The sequence below is a fragment of the Ranitomeya imitator genome, chromosome 3 (assembly GCF_032444005.1).
Source record: "Ranitomeya imitator isolate aRanImi1 chromosome 3, aRanImi1.pri, whole genome shotgun sequence".
NCBI lineage: Eukaryota > Metazoa > Chordata > Amphibia > Anura > Dendrobatidae > Ranitomeya > Ranitomeya imitator.
Window position 1 is genome coordinate 33,435,945 of NC_091284.1, and position 17,434 is coordinate 33,453,378.

General features: G+C 51.9%; 1 protein-coding gene across 1 annotated transcript; it reads left to right on the forward strand.

The window, feature by feature from the left end:
- Positions 1–432: 432 nt before the first annotated feature.
- Positions 433–15,314, forward strand: LOC138672598 (proteasome assembly chaperone 1-like). The gene is made up of 7 exons (XM_069760735.1): positions 433–621; positions 4,968–5,077; positions 7,350–7,489; positions 7,797–7,859; positions 11,729–11,927; positions 13,891–14,027; positions 15,100–15,314. Exons 1-7 carry the CDS (start codon positions 488–490, stop codon positions 15,172–15,174), a joined length of 858 nt encoding a protein of 285 aa, XP_069616836.1. The 5' UTR covers positions 433–487; the 3' UTR covers positions 15,175–15,314.
- The last annotated feature ends 2,120 nt before the right edge of the window (positions 15,315–17,434 follow it).

Here is a 17,434-nt window from a genome sequence, read left to right on the forward strand (position 1 = left end):
TAGTCAGATTGTGTTTATTAATGAGTTATGTCCCCCTCTAGCGGAAGTTGCTGCACGTCACTCACGAGAAAGAGCCGTGCATGGCGATTGGGCTCCCTCTAGTGTCCGCAGCTGGTTAGTACAGCGCAAACCCTGATATGTAAAGCGATGGGGATTCTAAGTAGTATCTCATCAGAGGCCATGCTCCCTCTAGCGTCAGCTCTTACTCAGCGCATATACCACGTGCTGTACGTTATGACGCAGCCTCACGTTGACGCTACGCAAGGTGTTCGGGCTTCCTCTTGCGGTAGCTCCTGAGTATTACATTTGTGAAGCAAGGCTCCCTCTCGTGGCTGTTTCCTAGTACTGCAGTATAAATCCGTGGTTGCATACTCCTGGCTCCCTCTAGTGGTGAGATGTGAGAATTGACCCCTCCCACATTTCGCCTGTGTCATGCTGCACAGTCAGCCACTTCCTGCAGCCATTGCTCTGCACACAATACACAATCATGGCCACCTTCTTTGGGGAGGTTGTGTCTGTGTTCTCCAGAGCTGTGGAGGAGGATGAAGAGGAGGAAGAAGATGGAGCAGAAGAGCTGGAGGAAGAGGACAAGGAGATCAGGAGGGAATTGGCAAAGAAAAGGTAATTGTGTCTTTACCGTCTGACTATTATAATAAGACCGGATTATAATGTCCGGGGTTCGTGGCTATAATGTACGATAGGATGGACAGTGTGCAGACTCATCTTTGGAAGCCGCATATGTGGCTTGTTTTTAACCCCTTAAGGGGATTATCTCATCGTATACGGGCAAAAAATTGTAAAGTTCTTGTAAAAATCCTCTGCCTTTTCAGAGTCGGGATTTTTTTAAATATTTTATTATTTACAGCTTGGTGTGTTGGTTACCGGCCACTCCTGCACTCAGAGGTGGTCGGTTTCCCAAGCAGTTCCCTTTTCCTCCTCCCCCCCAAAAAAAATTAGATTATAAAGTTTTATGAACCTCAAAATGGTGATGATGGAAGTGACAACTCGTACTTCGAAATTCAAACCCTGATACAACTTAAATAATTTCTCTGTGGTCGTATCTCATCCTCGTAACTGTCCGTATAGATCTGATAAGGTGAAGACGTCTCCCCTCCCTGCAGCCCCCGAGATCGGGCCGTCTCCCCTCCCTGCAGCCCCCGAGATCGGACCGTCTCGCCTCCCTGCAGCCCCCGAGATCGGACCGTCTCCCCTCCCTGCAGCCCCCGAGATCGGGCCGTCTCCCCTCCCTGCAGCCCCCGAGATCGGACCGTCTCGCCTCCCTGCAGCCCCCGAGATCGGACCGTCTCGCCTCCCTGCAGCCCCCGAGATCGGGCCGTCTCGCCTCCCTGCAGCCCCCGAGATCGGGCCGTCTCGCCTCCCTGCAGCCCCCGAGATCGGGCCGTCTCGCCTCCCTGCAGCCCCCGAGATCGGGCCGTCTCGCCTCCCTGCAGCCCCCGAGATCGGGCCGTCTCGCCTCCCTGCAGCCCCCGAGATCGGGCCGTCTCGCCTCCCTGCAGCCCCCGAGATCGGACCGTCTCGCCTCCCTGCAGCCTCCGAGATCGGACCGTCTCCCCTCCCTGCAGCCCCCGAGATCGGGCCGTCTCGCCTCCCTGCAGCCCCCGAGATCGGGCCGTCTCGCCTCCCTGCAGCCCCCGAGATCGGGCCGTCTCGCCTCCCTGCAGCCCCCGAGATCGGGCCGTCTCGCCTCCCTGCAGCCCCCGAGATCGGGCCGTCTCGCCTCCCTGCAGCCCCCGAGATCGGGCCGTCTCGCCTCCCTGCAGCCCCCGAGATCGGGCCGTCTCGCCTCCCTGCAGCCCCCGAGATCGGGCCGTCTCGCCTCCCTGCAGCCCCCGAGATCGGGCCGTCTCGCCTCCCTGCAGCCCCCGAGATCGGGCCGTCTCCCCTCCCTGCAGCCCCCGAGATCGGGCCGTCTCCCCTCCCTGCAGCCCCCGAGATCGGGCCGTCTCCCCTCCCTGCAGCCCCCGAGATCGGACCGTCTCCCCTCCCTGCAGCCCCCGAGATCGGACCGTCTCCCCTCCCTGCAGCCCCCGAGATCGGACCGTCTCCCCTCCCTGCAGCCCCCGAGATCGGACCGTCTCCCCTCCCTGCAGCCCCCGAGATCGGACCGTCTCCCCTCCCTGCAGCCCCCGAGATCGGACCGTCTCCCCTCCCTGCAGCCCCCGAGATCGGACCGTCTCCCCTCCCTGCAGCCCCCGAGATCGGACCGTCTCCCCTCCCTGCAGCCCCCGAGATCGGACCGTCTCCCCTCCCTGCAGCCCCCGAGATCGGACCGTCTCCCCTCCCTGCAGCCCCCGAGATCGGACCGTCTCGCCTCCCTGCAGCCCCCGAGATCGGACCGTCTCCCCTCCCTGCAGCCCCCGAGATCGGACCGTCTCCCCTCCCTGCAGCCCCCGAGATCGGACCGTCTCCCCTCCCTGCAGCCCCCGAGATCGGACCGTCTCCCCTCCCTGCAGCCCCCGAGATCGGACCGTCTCCCCTCCCTGCAGCCCCCGAGATCGGACCGTCTCCCCTCCCTGCAGCCCCCGAGATCGGACCGTCTCCCCTCCCTGCAGCCCCCGAGATCGGACCGTCTCCCCTCCCTGCAGCCCCCGAGATCGGACCGTCTCCCCTCCCTGCAGCCCCCGAGATCGGACCGTCTCCCCTCCCTGCAGCCCCCGAGATCGGACCGTCTCCCCTCCCTGCAGCCCCCGAGATCGGACCGTCTCCCCTCCCTGCAGCCCCCGAGATCGGACCGTCTCCCCTCCCTGCAGCCCCCGAGATCGGACCGTCTCGCCTCCCTGCAGCCCCCGAGATCGGACCGTCTCGCCTCCCTGCAGCCCCCGAGATCGGACCGTCTCCCCTCCCTGCAGCCCCCGAGATCGGACCGTCTCCCCTCCCTGCAGCCCCCGAGATCGGACCGTCTCCCCTCCCTGCAGCCCCCGAGATCGGACCGTCTCCCCTCCCTGCAGCCCCCGAGATCGGACCGTCTCCCCTCCCTGCAGCCCCCGAGATCGGACCGTCTCCCCTCCCTGCAGCCCCCGAGATCGGACCGTCTCCCCTCCCTGCAGCCCCCGAGATCGGACCGTCTCCCCTCCCTGCAGCCCCCGAGATCGGGCCGTCTCGCCTCCCTGCAGCCCCCGAGATCGGGCCGTCTCCCCTCCCTGCAGCCCCCGAGATCGGGCCGTCTCCCCTCCCTGCAGCCCCCGAGATCGGGCCGTCTCCCCTCCCTGCAGCCCCCGAGATCGGGCCGTCTCCCCTCCCTGCAGCCCCCGAGATCGGGCCGTCTCCCCTCCCTGCAGCCCCCGAGATCGGGCCGTCTCCCCTCCCTGCAGCCCCCGAGATCGGGCCGTCTCGCCTCCCTGCAGCCCCCGAGATCGGGCCGTCTCGCCTCCCTGCAGCCCCCGAGATCGGGCCGTCTCGCCTCCCTGCAGCCCCCGAGATCGGGCCGTCTCGCCTCCCTGCAGCCCCCGAGATCGGGCCGTCTCGCCTCCCTGCAGCCCCCGAGATCGGGCCGTCTCGCCTCCCTGCAGCCCCCGAGATCGGGCCGTCTCGCCTCCCTGCAGCCCCCGAGATCGGGCCGTCTCGCCTCCCTGCAGCCCCCGAGATCGGGCCGTCTCGCCTCCCTGCAGCCCCCGAGATCGGGCCGTCTCGCCTCCCTGCAGCCCCCGAGATCGGGCCGTCTCGCCTCCCTGCAGCCCCCGAGATCGGGCCGTCTCGCCTCCCTGCAGCCCCCGAGATCGGGCCGTCTCGCCTCCCTGCAGCCCCCGAGATCGGGCCGTCTCGCCTCCCTGCAGCCCCCGAGATCGGGCCGTCTCGCCTCCCTGCAGCCCCCGAGATCGGGCCGTCTCGCCTCCCTGCAGCCCCCGAGATCGGGCCGTCTCGCCTCCCTGCAGCCCCCGAGATCGGGCCGTCTCGCCTCCCTGCAGCCCCCGAGATCGGGCCGTCTCGCCTCCCTGCAGCCCCCGAGATCGGGCCGTCTCGCCTCCCTGCAGCCCCCGAGATCGGGCCGTCTCGCCTCCCTGCAGCCCCCGAGATCGGGCCGTCTCGCCTCCCTGCAGCCCCCGAGATCGGGCCGTCTCGCCTCCCTGCAGCCCCCGAGATCGGGCCGTCTCGCCTCCCTGCAGCCCCCGAGATCGGGCCGTCTCGCCTCCCTGCAGCCCCCGAGATCGGGCCGTCTCGCCTCCCTGCAGCCCCCGAGATCGGGCCGTCTCGCCTCCCTGCAGCCCCCGAGATCGGGCCGTCTCGCCTCCCTGCAGCCCCCGAGATCGGGCCGTCTCGCCTCCCTGCAGCCCCCGAGATCGGGCCGTCTCGCCTCCCTGCAGCCCCCGAGATCGGGCCGTCTCGCCTCCCTGCAGCCCCCGAGATCGGGCCGTCTCGCCTCCCTGCAGCCCCCGAGATCGGGCCGTCTCGCCTCCCTGCAGCCCCCGAGATCGGGCCGTCTCGCCTCCCTGCAGCCCCCGAGATCGGGCCGTCTCGCCTCCCTGCAGCCCCCGAGATCGGGCCGTCTCGCCTCCCTGCAGCCCCCGAGATCGGGCCGTCTCGCCTCCCTGCAGCCCCCGAGATCGGGCCGTCTCCCCTCCCTGCAGCCCCCGAGATCGGGCCGTCTCCCCTCCCTGCAGCCCCCGAGATCGGGCCGTCTCCCCTCCCTGCAGCCCCCGAGATCGGACCGTCTCCCCTCCCTGCAGCCCCCGAGATCGGACCGTCTCGCCTCCCTGCAGCCTCCGAGATCGGAGCTTCCCGGAATATTGTTTATCTGTCACTAAAGGGGGATTCCGGTGAGATATTTTCCATTGTAATGTTTCGCCAGCGTTTTCTTAGCGTTCCTCGGTTTTGCTGTAATCTGCCGGTGGGTGGCGCTACATCAGTCTCCTGCTGCTGGTGAACCTATATCTGATGAGTGGGTACGGTGGGCATCGGGTAAGCGCTGGTTCAGACCTGACGTCTGGTGTCCTGTGCTGTCTCTGCAGAGAAGTGACCGTCACGTGGAGCTCTGAAAGCCGCGCAGCCATGGAGAACTCTGCGGACCGTACGCTGCCCTGCTCCAGCCTCATCCTGGGGGTCGGGGACAATGCTGCAGGTATGATGCCCAGATAACAAAAATAAGTCACCCTGAAATACTCTGCGCTGCTGATGCTGGTGGGGCCCTACTGATGCTGGGTGTCTACTATATAGGAGATCTTCTTTAGTGCTGCTTAGGGTTCATTTACTTTATGGAAGCCAGAAGGACACTATTTTGGCATCTGATGGGTCCATAGTGCCTCAATGATACGTTTGGTGTATGTGTCAGAAACGTTCACCAAACAATATATACTGCAGTGTAATAGGAGCCTCAGGAATGTTCCTCCATAGGAGGCTGCAAGGGCTCTTTATATGAAACTACTGTAGATCTATGCAAATTGTGATCTATGATCAGTGGCCACATGATATGTCAGAAGATGGAGCTCTGCTCTAAGATGCAATCTTTATTACCCTATTTATTTTCAGACTCCTGATTTTTCTTTTGTTAGGCGTTTTTCTCTCAGTAATATAGGCTGGATGTGACCTCTGTGTGTCTCTCCCAGTAATATAGGCTGGATGTGAGGTCTGTGAGTCTCTCCCAGTAATATAGGCTGGATGCGAGTCTGTGTATCTCCCAGTAATATAGGCTGGATGTGAGGTCTGTGAGTCTCTCCCAGTAATACAGGCTGGATGTGAGGTCTGTGTGTCTTTCCCAATAATATAGGCTGGATGTGAGCTCTGTGTGTCTCTCCCAGTAATATAGGCTGGATGTGAGCGCTGTGTGTCTCTCCCAGTAATATAGGCTGGATGCCATTTTTGTGTGTATCCCAGTAATACAGGCTGGATGTGAGGTCTGTGTGTCTCCCAATAATATAGGCTGCATGTGAGGTATGCATGTCTCTCCTGGTAATATAGGCTGGATGTGAGTCTGTGTATCTTTCCCTGTATTATAGGCTGGAGGTGAGGTGTCTGTGTCTCTCACAGTAATATCTGTTGGATGTGAGGTCTTTGTCTCTCCCAGTAATATAGGCTGGATGTGAGGTCTGTGTGTCTCTCCCAGTAATATAGGCTGGATGTGAGCTGTGTGTCTTCCAGTAATATAGGCTGGATATGAGGTCTGTGTGTCTCTCCCAGTAATATAGGCTGGATGTGAGCTCTGTGTGTCTCTCCCAGTAATATAGGCTGGATGCGAGGTCTGTGTGTCTCTTCCAGTAATATAGGCTGGATGTGAGCTCTGTGAGTCTCTTCCAGTAATATAGTCTGGATGTGAGCTCTGTGAGTCTCTCCCAGTAATATAGGCTGGATGTGAGGTCTGTGTGTCTCTCCCAGTAATATAGGCTGGATGTGAGCTGTGTGTCTTCCAGTAATATAGGCTGGATGTGAGCTGTGTGTCTTCCAGTAATATAGGCTGGATGTGAGCTCTATGTCTCTCCCAGTAATATAGGCTGGATGTGAGCTATGTGTCTCTCTCCCGGTAATACAGGCTGGATGTGAGCTCAGTGTGTCTCTCCCAGTAATATAGGCTGGATGTGAGGTCTGTGTGTCTCTCCCAATAATATAGGCTGGATGTGAGGTTTGTGTTTTCCCCCCAGTAATATAGGCTGGATGTGAGGTCTGTGTGTCTCTCCCAGTAATATAGGCTGGATGTGAGGTCTGTGTGTCTCTCCCAGTAATATAGGCTGGATGTGAGCTCTGTGTGTCTCTCCCAGTAATATAAGCTGGATGTGAGCTCTGTGTGTCTCTCCCAGTAATATAGGCTGGATGTGAGCTTTGTGTCTTCCAGTAATATAGGCAGGATATGAGTTCTGTGTGTCTCTCCCAGTAATATAGGCTGGATGTGAGGTCTGTGTCCTCTCCCAGTAATATAGGCTGGATGTGAGTTCTGTGTGTCTCTCCCAGTAATATAGGCAGGGTGTAAGCTTTGTATCTTTCTAGGGTGCTGCTATCTTCAATTGTTGACATGTTTCAGCACCTCATCAGCTTTGGAGTGAAGTTTCCTTCTACCAGTCATTGATAAACACTGAGGAGTTTGTGTTCAGTCTGTGATGAGTCCGGCCCTTACTTTCTACACTTTTCCACATCCTGTGTTATTTTACCCCTCCTCCTGCAAACTGCATCGTGTTTGCTTTCTTCCGTATCTACAACATGTGTGATCTGCCCTCCCTGAACACATAGATGCTTTCTTCCATCTTCAAAAATGTAAAAGTTTCTTAATCTTTGTATTTCATAAGCAGATGAACAGACACATTGCCATAGCCTTTGAGAACAATATCTTACCCTCTGTGCTCTGTGCCATGCATTAGCCATAAATACACTGAAGGAAAGTAATAATCATTTTTTTCTTTGTCCAGGGTTTCTGTCTGCCTATATCCTGAGCTCTGGGAGCTGGGAGGTCGCCGGCTTTATTATTTTATGGAATGAGAGATGTCGAGACCACACAACAACTTCTCCATCATCCTGTATCTTCTACCGATCCGTCACGGATCCCTCAGTAAGTGGCGGAAGGAGGAGATATGTTCTGTAAGCCAGTGTGAGAACTGAAGATGCCCTTGAGGCTCAGTATATCGGTGGTACTTTCTTGATATTCTGGATTTCTTCTGGTTTAGTAGGTTGTAGTTTATGACTGATCGGTCCTTAATATAATGGAAATCAGCTTTGTGGTGAATCTGAAGAAGCAGAGCTGCAGTGTAAAGTATGAGGGAAGATCAGAGCAGTAGATGCTACAAGAAGTAGATTTCACGCTAGCTAAGACCAGCAATAGACAGCCGCCATTACTGATTTAGGTTCCCTTGTTTCAGGTGCTGCTCTGCCTGTGTAAGTCCTATGTGGCCGAAGATCAGCAGTTCCAGTGGTGCGAGAAGGTGAGATACGGAGTGATCCCTCGGGGATGTTTTATATGTTCCTGGCGGCCAAATATATATACACTCAGCCCAGTCAGACCCAGAGAAAATGAACGCCACCAGCAGCGGTCGGATTCCGTAGAAATCCTTCAATGACGTCAGCTGCCTTCTGTGATTTAATATGATGTCATCAGATCTGTTTGTAATTACATTAATCTCTAGCAGGGGAGGAGATCACATCCATCCATGCGAGTTGTCTCCTCTGCCTACATAAGGGAATCTAGAAAAGCTTGAACATATTGGTGGGTAATATGGGTGCCGAAAATATTAGCATCACTTAGATACTGGAGGTGTGACCCTCTACAGTAGTAAAAGAATTCCCTAAATGTTTTGGTCTACCTAGAGTCCGATGGGCCCTGTGCAAACTTTGGACCTGGTACCTGCATGTTGATCAAATGTACGGCCTCTATAGCTTTCTTGAATCTATAAAGACAGATATGTTCATCCTCTATGCAATAATGTCCTCTTCTTGTGATAATGTTCTTCCGCCCTGGTCCCCTTCCTGTCATAATGTACTGTACCTCTGTCCTGGTCCCCTTCCCGTCATAATGTACAGTACCTCTGTCCTGTCCCCCTCCTGTCATAATGTACTGTACCTCTGTCCTGTCCCCTTCCTGTCATAATGTACTGTACCTCTGTCCTGTCCCCTTCCTGTCACAATGTACTGTACCTCTGTCCTGTCCCCTTCCTGTCATAATGTACTGTACCTCTGTCCTGTCCCCTTCCTGTCATAATGTACTGTACCTCTGTCCTGTCCCCTTCCTGTCATAATGTACTGTACCTCTGTCCTGTCCCCTTCCCGTCATAATGTACTGTACCTCTGTCCTGTCCCCTTCCCGTCATAATGTACTGTACCTCTGTCCTGTCCCCTTCCCGTCATAATGTACTGTACCTCTGTCCTGTCCCCTTCCCGTCATAATGTACTGTACCGCTGTCCTGTCCCCTTCCTGTCATAATGTACTGTACCTCTGTCCTGTCCCCTTCCTGTCATAATGTACAGTACCTCTGTCCTGGTCCCCTTCCCGTCATAATGTACTGTACCTCTGTCCTGTCCCCTTCCTGTCATAATGTACTGTACCTCTGTCCTGTCCCCTTCCTGTCATAATGTACAGTACCTCTGTCCTGTCCCCTTCCCGACATAATGTACTGTACCTCTGTCCTGTCCCCTTCCCGTCATAATGTACTGTACCTCTGTCCTGACCCCTTCCCGTCATAATGTACTGTACCTCTGTCCTGTCCCCTTCCCGTCATAATGAACAGTACCTCTGTCCTGTCCCCTTCCTGTCATAATGAACAGTACCTCTGTCCTGTGCCCTTCCTGTCATAATGTACAGTACCTCTGTCCTGTCCCCTTCCCGACATAATGTACTGTACCTCTGTCCTGTCCCCTTCCCGTCATAATGTACTGTACCTCTGTCCTGTCCCCTTCCTGTCATAATGTACTGTACCTCTGTCCTGTCCCCTTTCCGACATAATGTACTGTACCTCTGTCCTGGTCCCCTTCCTGTCACAATGTACTGTACCTCTGTCCTGTCCCCCTTTCTGTCCTGTCATAATGTACAGTACCTCTGTCCTGGTCCCCTTCCTGTCACAATGTACTGTACCTCTGTCCTGTCCCCCTTTCTGTCCTGTCATAATGTACTGTACCTCTTTCCTGGTCCCCCTTTCTGTCCTGTCATAATGTACTGTACCTCTGTCCTGTCCCCCTTTCTGTCCTGTCATAATGTACAGTACCTCTGTCCTGGTCCCCCTTTCTGTCCTGTCATAATGTACTGTACCTCTGTCCTGTCCTCTTCCCGTCATAATGTACTGTACCTCTGTCCTGTCCCCTTCCCGTCATAATGTACTGTACCTCTGTCCTGTCCCCTTCCTGTCATAATGTACTGTACCTCTGTCCTGTCCCCTTCCTGTCATAATGTACAGTACCTCTGTCCTGGTCCCCTTCCCGTCATAATGTACTGTACCTCTGTCCTGTCCCCTTCCTGTCATAATGTACTGTACCTCTGTCCTGTCCCCTTCCTGTCATAATGTACAGTACCTCTGTCCTGTCCCCTTCCCGACATAATGTACTGTACCTCTGTCCTGTCCCCTTCCCGTCATAATGTACTGTACCTCTGTCCTGACCCCTTCCCGTCATAATGTACTGTACCTCTGTCCTGTCCCCTTCCCGTCATAATGAACAGTACCTCTGTCCTGTCCCCTTCCTGTCATAATGAACAGTACCTCTGTCCTGTGCCCTTCCTGTCATAATGTACAGTACCTCTGTCCTGTCCCCTTCCCGACATAATGTACTGTACCTCTGTCCTGTCCCCTTCCCGTCATAATGTACTGTACCTCTGTCCTGTCCCCTTCCTGTCATAATGTACTGTACCTCTGTCCTGTCCCCTTTCCGACATAATGTACTGTACCTCTGTCCTGGTCCCCTTCCTGTCACAATGTACTGTACCTCTGTCCTGTCCCCCTTTCTGTCCTGTCATAATGTACAGTACCTCTGTCCTGGTCCCCTTCCTGTCACAATGTACTGTACCTCTGTCCTGTCCCCCTTTCTGTCCTGTCATAATGTACTGTACCTCTTTCCTGGTCCCCCTTTCTGTCCTGTCATAATGTACTGTACCTCTGTCCTGTCCCCCTTTCTGTCCTGTCATAATGTACAGTACCTCTGTCCTGGTCCCCCTTTCTGTCCTGTCATAATGTACTGTACCTCTGTCCTGTCCTCTTCCCGTCATAATGTACTGTACCTCTGTCCTGTCCCCTTCCCGTCATAATGTACTGTACCTCTGTCCTGTCCCCTTCCTGTCATAATGTACTGTACCTCTGTCCTGTCCCCTTCCTGTCATAATGTACAGTACCTCTGTCCTGGTCCCCTTCCCGTCATAATGTACTGTACCTCTGTCCTGTCCCCTTCCTGTCATAATGTACTGTACCTCTGTCCTGTCCCCTTCCTGTCATAATGTACAGTACCTCTGTCCTGTCCCCTTCCCGACATAATGTACTGTACCTCTGTCCTGTCCCCTTCCTGTCATAATGTACTGTACCTCTGTCCTGACCCCTTCCCGTCATAATGTACTGTACCTCTGTCCTGTCCCCTTCCCGTCATAATGAACAGTACCTCTGTCCTGTCTCCTTCCCGTCATAATGAACAGTACCTCTGTCCTGTCCCCTTCCTGTCATAATGTACAGTACCTCTGTCCTGTCCCCTTCCCGACATAATGTACTGTACCTCTGTCCTGTCCCCTTCCCGTCATAATGTACTGTACCTCTGTCCTGTCCCCTTCCTGTCATAATGTACTGTACCTCTGTCCTGTCCCCTTTCCGACATAATGTACTGTACCTCTGTCCTGGTCCCCTTCCTGTCACAATGTACTGTACCTCTGTCCTGTCCCCCTTTCTGTCCTGTCATAATGTACAGTACCTCTGTCCTGGTCCCCTTCCTGTCACAATGTACTGTACCTCTGTCCTGTCCCCCTTTCTGTCCTGTCATAATGTACTGTACCTCTGTCCTGGTCCCCCTTTCTGTCCTGTCATAATGTACTGTACCTCTGTCCTGGTCCCCCTTTCTGTCCTGTCATAATGTACTGTACCTCTGTCCTGGTCCCCTTCCTGTCATAATGTACAGTACCTCTGTCCTATCCCCTTCCTGTCACAATGTACTGTACCTCTGTCCTGGTCTCCTTCCCGTTGGCCTCTGGTTGGTGGTGTGTTTATTGCGTAGTAAAACAGTGACCTAATGACTTCACTGACTGAGTTTCCAGGTCGGTTGTCTTCCCTCAGAACTATAGATTTAGCAGACTTCGCCTATCTAAGCTTTTTGCTCATTTTGTCTCTTCCAGGTTTTTAGTTGTCTCCAGAAGTCCTCTATTAAGGTGACCGTCCTCTCCACTTGTCCCGTGACGGAGTATAAAACCCCAGAACCCATACATAATCTGACGGTCCCATTTCTCAGAGTAGTTACCACAAAGCAGTACACAGATCGCACACCCTGCAGTTACCTAGAGCAGCCGAATATCGTGGACGCTCTGCCCGCGGCAGGTAATATTGATCAGCAGTAGTAATAATAATCCTCAGTCCTGTTAGTTCTGGCAGAGGCTGATGATGATATAATATATTGTGACCTTTTTTCCAGCAGAAAGCACAATGTAGCATTATGGGGTGGACAACTTATGCATAGGAGTAGAAATGGGTGAACCCGAACAGTAAAGTTCGGCGTCCGTACCGAGCACCTACTGTTCGGGCATGGATACCGAACAGTGACTTCATCGGGAAGTCCACGCTACTGTTCAGGTTCGGCTGCTCGAACAACGGGTGTTTGTCACGTTGTCATATGCATGGCAGCGCGGCAAACACCGCTTCTGATCGGCGGTGAAATCATCTCCGCTGGTCAGACAGACGCGGTTCCCACGCTTTCAAAAGACAGCGTGAGCGCACAGCTGTGATCGGAGGTATAAAGTTCACCTCCGGTCACTGGTGTCAGCGGATGGGATTACAACTCCCATCATCCGACTCCTGCTGCCACTAATAACAGTGAAAGCAGGAGCGGCTGATGGGTGTATTCATTAGCCGGCTCATGTGCTGTAAATAAATAATAAAAAATGTAAAAAAACGCAGTGGGTTCCCCTGTATTTTTGATAACCAGCCAGGCAAAACTCACAGCTGGGGGCTACAACCCTCAGATGTAAGCTTCAACAAGGCTGGTTATCAAGAATGGAGAGGTCCCCACGTCGTATTTTTTAATAAATAATTTAAAAAACGACGTGGGGTACCCCCCATTTTTTACAACCAGCCTTGCTAAAGCAGACAGCTGAGAGCTGGTATTCCCAGCTGGTAAGGGGCCATTGATACTGCCCCCCCCACCACCCTTGCCTAAAAATAGCAGCCTGCAGCCACCTAGAAAAAGCACATCTATTAGATGCGCCAATTCTGGCGCTTTGTCCAGCTCATCCCACTTGCCCAGTAGCGGTGGCAAGTGGAGTTATTTGTGGGGTTGATGTCACCTTTGCATTGTCCGGTGACATCAAGCCCACTGCTTAGTAATGGAGAGGCGTCTGAGACACCTATCCATTACTAATCCTATAGTTGTATGGTAAATAAAGACACAGCCAGAATAAAGTCCTTTATTAGAAATAAAACAGAACACACTTTTACTTTTTATTTAAAAACAACAAACACCGTTATACTCCCCAAACGCCTATTCCACTGAAGCCCTTGTCTTCTGTAAGAAAACAAAAATAAAAAACAACAGTATCCCTCACCTCTTCATCGTTCTGTCCCACGCCATAATCCATGTCTGGGGGAAAAACAGTTTTCAACCTGGATGGTGCCAAAATGCGACCGTCCAGGCTGAGAACCACCGAGGAATGAGCTGCTGCGAGCGCAGCCTCAGTGACCGGCAGTGATGTCATCGAGGTTACCTCCTGTCACTGAGGCTGCTTTCCTAGCCGACCTCGGTGAGATCCCAGCTAGCACCGTGAGAGCTATGAAGCTAGATTTTCTGAGATCATTAGCTGTTCGCTGTGAAGTGTCACCCTGATTCTTATTTTAAAATCCCAGAAGCCCCAACAACCAAAATCTCAAGCTTGTGTTATGTTTCATCTCCCTCCCTTTTCCACAATGAGCTGGTGGTGCAAGAAGGAATGTGTGAGAAGTCTCTTCAGGGATTCACAACTTCCTAGTTGAGAATCCTCCTGACCTGTACTGACTAAAGAGGTCTCTATATTAGTCACAGTAGACAGAAGAGAAGCTGTGACAGCAAGAGATTTGTGTGAAATTTGTCACCTTGGAAAAGATATATGCCTGCATAGGAACTGTATACATTTAATGGAGCTTTTCATTCAAATAGAGTTGTAAAATTTGCTCAATTTTAAATTCACATGCATTTTAGGACAACATAACTGTCTCCAGGATAGATGCCTTGTGATTTTTTTTTTTCCTTTGTCCTTATTACAGAATTATTACAGAGAGTATTGAATTATTTTACTATTCGTGTTTTTTGCAGTGATGGCGCACTGTCAGGTGTTTGGGATCCCTGCCGTGTTCTACCAATGCTACACCGATGTCGCCAATCTGGACTCTGTCACAATCGAAGCGTTTCGCCCATTACTGTCCTGTCAGAACATGAGCCGTCTGGCTGCGGTAAGATTTGTGGGTTTTAGGGTATGTGCACACGTCAGGATTTTTAGCGTTTTTTTTGCGGAATTTCGCTATAAAAACGCTATAAATCCGCATAAAAAACGCTAAAATGATGCATCCTATCATTTAGAATGCATTCCGCATTTTTTGTGCAGATGTATGCGTTTTTTTCCGCAAATAAAAACGCATACCGCAAAAAATCCGGACATGCTCTATCTTTTTGCGGATTTTTTGCGGATTTCTAAGCAAAAAGGACATTCTGGAAAAAAAAAAAAAAAATCCGCAAAAAATCTGCGCAAATTCCGCGAGAAATCCGCGCAAAAAAACCCGCGGATTTCTGGCAGAATTCTCAGGATTTTGTCAGGAAAAAATCCTGACGTGTGCACATACCCTTAGAATAGAATCCGAAACACATTACATTGCATCCATTAGGAATATGCATGTGAATAGCCGTACAACAGGCAGATAGTCGTGCTGACAAACGTACATGATATAAGGTGGTAGCCGGACAGGTCCTGGATGGGAGATATGTGTCACCGAGGTGGGTAGCCTTGGTGATGTGAAGCCATCAAAAGCAGACTCCAGCACAGATAGTGCTGAGGTTTTTAATGGGCCCAAATTTTGATTTTGGGTCCAGGTTTTTAGGAATGGCTAGAAGAGTTAGGTGGGACTGGCTGATCTCACATCTCAACTTCCAGGCTTTGAACAGCCTACTAAAAGCAGCTCAGCTGCCTCATTCTTTATCTGTGAGCGAGAGGTGAAAGACCTCTTTCTGCTGTGAGAGACTGGACGTTACTCTTTTTTTTTTTTTTTTTTTTTTCTTCGTTTTTGTGGTCTTTATACTGAAGGAAAGGCTGTTTATTTTTCTTCACGCTGGAAGACTATGAGCTTTATTGAATTGTCCTGTGTGAACGTATGTGCCTGTTCGTGTACCGAGCCCGCTGTCAGAGAGAGTGATTCCCTACAATGCTTATATGAAGAGTTTAGTGGTGCTGATGTGAATCCGACATATGTATTTAATACCACTTTAGATAAAGACTGGTGCAAATAACCCACTTCATTTTATTATATTTAGAAATCTGAGAAAATTGAAGAATCTCTGAAGAAAATGGTGACGACCATTGAAGTCCAGAGCAACCTGTACATATAGGATTATCCGTGAGCCCCCCTAATCCTCGCTAATGGGACTTGTCAGGAATCGTGTACCCCAACAGCAACTTTTTAAAGCTGAAACACAACCATTTTTATATACAGAATATTATTTAGTGTTTAATAAATTGTTTATTTTTATGTTCTGTGTATTTGTGACTGTGGAGGGGCCCCCATACATTCCTCCATGCTTCAGAGCGAAGCCAACTCTCCGATATCTGTAAAGCCATACTGTCGCCGACTATCTGGCCATTAACCTCGTAGCTCCTGGTCCTTCTCTTGGTTAACCCTGGGCCTTTCCTCTGGGTCGATGCTGCTTGACTCCAGGTGTCAGGATTTTTACAGCCGGTTCCTGAGCGCAGCGCCAGCAGCAGAATGATTGGGTCATCGCGGGCAACAGATCTTTCCACCTCTGCGATCTTCGAGCAACGTTCCTCCAAGGTGTAATTCATCCTTTTCAAGGTTTCTTGGAGAGACGTTACAGCCTCTTCCATAAGTTATGATGACCCTGGAGTGGAGAGTGTCCGCATCCCACCATCTTGTTCCTCCTGTTGCCGTCACATCCAGGATGAGCGCCTCATTACCATTAATAAAGTTCTTCACCATCGTCATATTACTAAGCCACAGACTGGTGTCTGTAGATCTTCCCAATATTTGGACTTGCTGCATTTCCCTCTGTGTTTTGCTTTCCAATTTATGCTGTGAGTTTTGTCTTCTAATTTTTTCTAGATCTCAAGGACTAGGCAGAAATCTCCATAGATCACCCACAGGCATCAAATGATGGTGTCTCATTGCTCCACGGACAGAAGTCACATCACCCTGAGGTTGTGATGTGCTTCTGGAACTTGGCAGAAACTTATTTTTCGTCACTTATTTTTCTATTCTTTGTCACTTTTGTTTCTTTATTTTGTTTCGGTCTTTATCTTCTTAATTTCGTCTTTATTTTTCTTCATCTTATTTTGCTTTCTTTGTCTCTTTTTTTTTTTTTTTTGTACATCTCTTCATTTTCTGTCTTTTTTTTTTCTCTCCTTTTTTTTACTCTTTTTTTTTCTCGTTTTTTTTCTTCTGCACCTGTCAAGCTTTGGACCACTTGCACTTACAGAATTATGTAAAGACTGGAGGGTACCAGAACTTCCAGTTTTGGGCTCCGAGGTCTTGACTGCTGGTCCCTGGACTTCTAGCATGTTGATAGTCTTATACCTTTCCAGTGTAGCATGGTGTATGTTGCGTGTGTGATTTTCCCGTCTGCAGTTGAATCCAGAGGGTCACTCTAGTTCATCTTGTAACCCTCTGCACATCTGTGTCCAGGCCCACGTCCTGTCTCCCACCCTTCAGCCCACCACGTCTCTGTGGAGAACAAGCCCCTTCCATTCCCATTTCCACTTTTCTCCTCTAGCATGGAGCTGCCCTGACCTTTTCTACTTCACAGACCAACAGCAGTTGCTCCAGGCACAAGTCATTGGTACCAAACCTTCCCTTTTGCCTGCTTCTCAGTTGTCCTTCCAGTGGCTACCGTTCATGGCATGGTGGCTCAGTGCATGGGGGCATCTATGGTGCAAACCTTATCAGGACCAGGCTGCTCATGGGCTGGGTCACCACCGGTACCTCCCTTTTGGGTAATAGCTTATCATGACACAGCGGCCGCCATCCAAACAACCTGCAAAGGCAACATGTACACAATCACATGTATACACATATCCCAAAAATGAGAAGAGGGTTAAATGCAGTGACAATCCAGAGGGCAGATTTTTAAAAACATGGCTGCCTTATATGTAAGCCCCGTAGCTGAAATCAGTTCCCTTTATTACCAGTAGATGGCAGAATTGAGCTTTACAGCGGTGACTAAGTGCGGTAATAAATGTCTTTTATAAGTTTTAGCTGCTCCATTTCTTAGCGTTACAGATTTTACAGGCAATAAATAATAACAAGGTTGGATTTTATGAAAGTATAATCCGTATCTAGTGTGATTATATATGTGTGTAGATAAGAAGAGGGCACAGAAGTGGTGAAATTTGTGAAAATCCAGGGATCCGTGATAAAAATCCACATATTAGGAAGCAAAAATTGTCAGCGCCCCAATAAGCCGTGAAAAAAGGTATCACATAGGGGTTTGTTATAAGTCTCCAAAAATAATGGAAGCAACGGAGAATATCCTCAGAATGCAAATAGATGAAGCTGCGACTCAAGGAGAAGTCATTATTATGGGGGACTTCAACTACCCTGAAATAGATTGGGGAACTGAAACCTGCAGTTCCAGCAAA